Raw genomic sequence first — 6,413 nt, 5'->3', positions numbered from 1 at the left:
TCATGAACTAAAATATCCCAGACTTAGTGAAAATCACTAAGTCCCTGAAATCAGCAATCTCAGGTACCTCTCTTCGCAAGCTTGCACAAGACAACACACACATCCTAAAAATGCATGGGTGGCACCTCTGGAAAGAAGACAAAATGCTTAACAATTCATCCCAAAGGGGCACAGGCATATCATGCACGAATTAAACATGGCAAAAATGACAAAAGTGCATGATGAACTAACGGATCTGCAATTTAACTCACGAAGCCTCCTTCTAACAGCATTTTGGGCAACAAGATGACCTCAAATGCAAATGATGCAATGGAATGAAATGATGTACATGTCGAGACGAAGATTTTGATATATCATATGCCCAAAACGGAGCTACGGTTGCGGAGATACAAGCAGTCAAAAGTAGCACGAAAATTAGGGTTTCGGGGGAGAGGGGTCAACCCAGATCTAGATCCAGCGGCACGGATTACGAGGCGGCCGGGGCACTGTAGCGGCACGGCTGCCTAGGTTCGCCGGGAATGGTGGGGACGGCGGCCGGAGCAGCGGGGAAGGCCGGGCCCGGAGGAGAGGACGGCGGCCGGAGGTGGAACGGCGTCCTGCGGCGGCGCGGGCCACCGGAGGAGGTCGAGGCGGCGGGGCCCGGCGTGGTGGCGCCGGCCGGCGACGGCGGCAGCGCGCGGCCGGGGACGGGCGGCGGCGGGGCGCCGGCGACGAGGAAGAACGGCGGCGGGGCGCTGGCGCGAGGCGGCGGGGGAGATGGGCCACGGGGGCCGGGCGCGGGCCAGGCGGGCCGGCGGCGATGCGGTCCCGCCCCGGGGACAGGCGGCGGCGAATGGTTGGCTGGCGGCGGCGGGGCGGACGGTGTCCGGTCGGATCCGGACACGTCCGTCGGTGGGGGGGGGGTTGATCTGCTTTTTTTTAGGAGGAGGATGGGGAGGAAGACGAGATCCGAAAATGGGGGGCCTTTAAATAGGCATAAGTGGAGCTAGGAGAGTCCAAATGAGGTGCGGTTTTCGCCCACGCGATCGTGATCGAACGCTCTAGGACATGGAGCAGAGTTTGGTGGGTTTTGGGACAAATTTGGAGGGTGTTGGGCTGCAACACACACAAGGCCTTTTCAGTCCCTCGGTTAACCGTTGGAGTATCAAACGAAGTCCAAATGATACGAAACTTGACAGGCGGTCTACCGATAGTAGCCCAAGGCCGCATGGCAAGTCTCGGTCCAATCCGGAAATGTTTGAACCCCACACACGAAAGAAAGCTAGAAATGGCCACCGGAGGAGAACGAAGCGCCGGAATGCAAAACGGACAACGGGGAAAATGCTCGAATGCATGAGATGAACATGTATGCAAATGCAATGCACGTGATGACATGATAAGAGATGCATGAAAAAGAAAAACAACACGCGGAGACAAAGACCCGAACCCGAGAAATAAATATAACTTAGCACCGGAGACGGCAAGAGTTGGATACAAATATGGAAAGTATATCTGGGGCGTTACACCATCCAATCAAACTAGATCCATCAAAACCTAATGGTTGAGCCACATCCTTGATCCCAAGGCTTCCCAGCGTCTTGGGCCGACAAACTATGTGCCAATTGACTAGAGTACCAGACAGTGGCCCCCATACACTCCTTGACGCCATTCCAAATAAAGGCTCTAATGCATTTATTTATCCTCTAAATCAGTCATTTGGAAGGGATAAAGATTGTAAGGAAATACACCAGGAAAGGTATGATAATCGCATTGATGAGTGCAAGCCAACCTGCCATGTGGATCAAGCGTCCCTTCCATCTAGCAGCTCCGGAGGCTATTTTGTCGATGATGAACTGTGTGCCAGCCCTTGTTAGCCTCCTAATGTGATGAGGTAATCCTAGGTACTTAACATGGCGAAAACTTGTTGTTCAAGAATTGAGGGTCATCAACCATCACCCGAGTTGCATCTTTTGAAATGTGATTTGAAATAGACTTGAATGTTCGTTAGTCCCTTGAACCATGATGCCATTGATCACCAAAACCCACCAGGGATAAGGATTGCACTTTCAACCCCTAATCACATGGCTACTAGATGTGCATGGCCACATGAATCGCCCACTCCCCCACCCAGCCACCGTCCTCACACGATTGCCACTATCGACTCTCAACTAGGGTCCATGAAATATGAATAACATGTACAAGGCCGCATGCTTAACATTTCACTGATGGGCTTGAGACAAGCATGCACCTTGTCCTTGTTTTGTTGGACGTCTCCCTCTAACAAGATTAGTGGAAACCAGAGTCCCAAGTTTCTTAGTACTGGTACTACATGCCACGTGACTAGGATATCATAATACTTCGGAGTACCCCCATTTGCTCTAGTGCATTGCATGCAAACATCTGCCACTTTGTCATGGTCTTAAAATGTATTAGGAGGCGTTTGGTAGACTGCATGGATTTTGAGGTATTTGTATCCGTGGCTGAGTTGGACATGGTTGAGTGGGTATAGGCCAAAAACCTTGCTCTACACATAGTTTGGTAGCCTGCATTGCACCACTGAGCAGTTTCATGCCTGTTGTTTGGTTGGCAACATTTCTGGATTATGGTTGTCAACGTGCAAAACATGGTGTTTGGTTGTGCGCGACCTATGTTGTGGTCACTGCTTCTCACTAATGATGACCTTATCACACACTACACTACACATGCAGTAGGAAATTAACATAGTTTCGGTCCTAGCTAGTAAAAAAATGTTAGTTCATCCCAACTATTAACAAATTATAGTACGAATTAATAGTCATATGGCTCAATAGGGGAAGTTCATCGATGCCAAACTAGGGGGAAGTCCATCATCATCATCATCATCATCATCATCCCTCTTCTTCTTGGATCTCCTTAACCCTCCAATAGCATACAAGACTTGCTTGAAATACCTGGAAATGGTCTTCATGGATCTCTTGAACGAGTTGTTACTCACTCTGAATCTCTGATTATGACCCACAACATGAAGGAACATTGTTACCTGCTCTTCAACAGAGGTCTGGATGCTATCTTGTAGCAGCCCCTGTATCTGAACGTCTCCACAAACATGCAAACGTTGCCCTTTGCATTTGAAGCATGTTTGCAACCTCTACGTCATCGTTGTTGTAGATTTAGTTTAGATTTGCTATACTCTCCCTATCTCAGATTGACAATGGACCATAAGGATGACAGACTTATCACTCCGACGAACAACTCTCTTGTGGACCAACATGGCCTAGGGCTGAATCACAACAATGAATGGTACTGTCTGAACAACCAACTTGATTCGTTCATCCATAACGACCTAATGGCGACATCGATGTTGCGGTAAGCAATGGTGAAATTGACACTAACCGTACATAACGACCTAACATCAGAAGGAGGTTTGTCTGCTGCTTACACCCTTTGGAGCAGACGACCTACCCATGGCGGAGATGAGGAGGACGAGATGGAGTCAAAGGCGAAGGGGAGAACCATATCCTCCTACCAAAGATTGAAGCCGCCACCGCTACTTCTGCAGATCTGAGTCGTTGCCGCCGCCGGTGCCAAGAACTGAGGTTGGGTTTGTTCTAGCGTTACAGGTGAGCGAGTAAATGTTTTTCTTTTAGGGGTGGGGTGATGCTAGATTCCGCATCCCACGCCGCTAGATTTTGGTCTTCCATCATCTCTGCGCCCCTTTCTCCCTGCAACGCCGCATACACCGTGCCCCCTTTGCACTCGACTCAGCCTGACTCGCTAGAAACGACCGATTTGAGTGTTACTAGCGAGCCACAGGGGCGGATCCAGATTGAAAATTACCCGGTGTCCACATAGAAGAATGCATGCCTACATGTCAAATAATTCAATGATCTACACACTAAATCAATGCATTACATTAAGCAAGTTCAAATTGGACCCGGTGCCGGTGACACCGGCTAGCTCTACATAGCTACGCCCCTGGCGAGCCAGACTCTGGGCTGCTTTAAGGTTCATGTACATATGAGTCAAACCCCCGTGTGTTCGGTATCAAATGTATTTTTCCTGCACACACTCGGCCTGTTCGAGGGTGATGCAGCCTAGCAAACACCGCCTTAGATTTGTGGAGTAATTACATATAGCAAATTTCTACTATGCCGAATCTGAAACTGCTTGGCCCTGTTTGGTTCAGCTTTTATCGACGGATTCCGCTGTCACGCAGCAGAATCTGAACCAAAGGGCAAACCCAACAAAATTCGATTCCAGAAATCCGCTGCCAAAATCTGAATCAAAAGCGGAAGCAGGCCAGGACGTGCTTTCCAAAATCTGATTCCGCTGCGGGTCAAAATCTAAAAAAGTTGTATCAGCTGGTTTGCCAAATGACCTACATCTTTTTGACATCAGATTTTCCACCGTTGTTTTTTCACAGCAGATTTTTCATAGCTGCTCTTCAGACCCTGTTTGGTTCGGCTGTGGATTTCTAAAAGCAACTGTGAAAAATCTGCTGTGGAAAAACGGATGTGGAAAATCTGATGTGAAAAAGATTTAGGTCATTTGGCAAACCAGTTGATACAGCTTTTTCAGATTTTGGCCCGCAGCGGAATCAGATTTTGAAAAGCACGTCCTGGGCTGCTTCCGCTTTTGGTTCAGATTTTGGCAGCGGATTTCTGGAATCGGGTTCTGCTGGGTTTGCCTTTTGGTTCAGATTCTGCTGCGCGGCAGCGGAATCCGTCTATAAAAGCTGAACCAAACAGGGCCTTAGTGTGATAGAGAGACAAAATATAACATTCGGGACTTAATCATATCTACTCCCTAGGAATGGAGGGAGTAACAAATTTCTTTCGGGTTCTTCCGCAGGTTATTACTTCAACTACGATTTCACCCAATTTCCATGAAAACAAAAGGGTGAGAAATCTGCAATTATCCTCCTTTTAATTAATCGATCTTTCTATTCATGAACATCAGCTAAGCTTGAACCACGTCCAAACATCGATCTTCACACAAATCACACGGTTTGAGGAACATATCCTTTGGATTTCAATCGAATGGGGCAGGCACATTTGATAATTGAGGTAGCCAGCACTTCCATTTCCATGCGCGATATGGTCGCCTCCGATATGTGAGGAGCTTCAGCCGCGGGAGCATGCGGTGCACCGCACGAGGCCGTTCTCGTTGCACGCTGCGCAGACACGGAACCCCCTAGTCTTCTCGCTGAACCAGCGATGGCTGCCGCCGCACGCGATGCAGGGGGCGAACCGCGAGCCGCCGCAGGACGCGCACGGCGTGGGTGGAAGTTGCGGCGCCCCGGCCACGACGCGCCGGAGCTCCCCGCTCTCGTGCAGCGCGCGCACGTCATCCGCGTCTCCGACGAGCCGTCCGGCGACGAATAGCTGCGGCAGCGGCGGTTGGTCCCGCCGCATCAGCGCGCGGAGCTCGGTGAGGAACGCCGCGTCCATGGACACGTCCCGCTCGTCGACGCCGACACGGAGGCCGCGCAGGATGGCGCGCACGTCGCGGCAGGCCTCGAACGTGGGCCGCACGGCTCGTAGGGAGGTGAAGTAGAGCACGACACGCCGCTCGGCCGCCACCGCGGCCGCCGCTGCCTCCTCGGCCGCCGCGAACGACTTGCACGTCCGTAGCTTGGTCGACGACCGCACGCGGTGCAGGACGATCTTGCCTCCGCCGGCGGGGGGTGCCGCCGCATCGTCAAGGACGGAGCCGATGCCGCTGTGCTCTTTGGACGGCGACGTGGCAGACGAGGATAACGACGGGGAATGCGTGAGCCGCCCGGCGGCTGGCTTCCGCCGGCTCCACGACGACCACATCGCGGTGGTCGAAGGCTGGCGAGGTCGGCGGGCGTTTCTTGGTTCGCCTTGGAGGGGAAGGGGAGGAGAGAGCGCGGTGGAGAGGAAGTCTGGCGGGGTCGTGCGTGCCCGATCGTGCGCGCGCGCGCGTGTTGGCTTTGGTACCTAATTACTTGGCTGCCCGGCCATTGGCTTTGCTAAATTTAACCATGCCTTTTAACTGTCTCGAGTGTTTGTGTGGCGTCCATTTGCTCGGTGTTGGTTTTCTTTGGTCTGTTCTAGCTTCATCTCTTAATTTGGAAGCTGAATGGAGAGCGGCGATGGCACGTGGTGCACTAAGTGCATTTTTCTAGGGTCCGCTTACACATAAGTTGACTAAGATTTCTTTTATGTCCAAGGTGATGTTGGCCGTAATATAAATAGTTAATTGATGGTGGGTGTTTTCCCCTAAATAATATGTGGTGAACATTATTTGAAATACTCGGTAAACTTTGTTCTAATACTCGATGAATAGTTTTTCAAATACACTGTGGGTATTTTTAATGCATGATAAGTATTTTATATGTACGAACATGTCGGAAATTGCTAATGGAGCTCAAGCTCCATGGAGCTTTAAATTTGAAAAGAAAAGAAAAAGTCAAAAACCAAAATTTAGGT

General features: G+C 50.6%; 1 protein-coding gene across 1 annotated transcript; it reads right to left on the bottom strand.

Annotated features, from left to right (window-relative positions):
* Window positions 1–4,918: 4,918 nt before the first annotated feature.
* On the bottom strand, window positions 4,919–5,913 carry LOC125534341 (Glutaredoxin family protein). Its single transcript, XM_048697596.2, has one exon. The coding sequence runs from the start codon at window positions 5,775–5,777 to the stop codon at window positions 5,082–5,084; it is 696 nt and encodes a 231-aa protein (XP_048553553.2). The 5' UTR covers window positions 5,778–5,913; the 3' UTR covers window positions 4,919–5,081.
* Between the last annotated feature and the right edge of the window lie 500 nt (window positions 5,914–6,413).

The sequence above is a fragment of the Triticum urartu genome, chromosome 1A (assembly GCF_056163025.1).
Source record: "Triticum urartu cultivar PI428250 chromosome 1A, HENAU_Tu73, whole genome shotgun sequence".
Classification (NCBI taxonomy): Eukaryota; Viridiplantae; Streptophyta; class Magnoliopsida; order Poales; family Poaceae; genus Triticum; species Triticum urartu.
The sequence above is the reverse complement of the archived record's forward strand: the minus strand, read 5'-3'. Positions and strand labels throughout refer to the sequence as shown.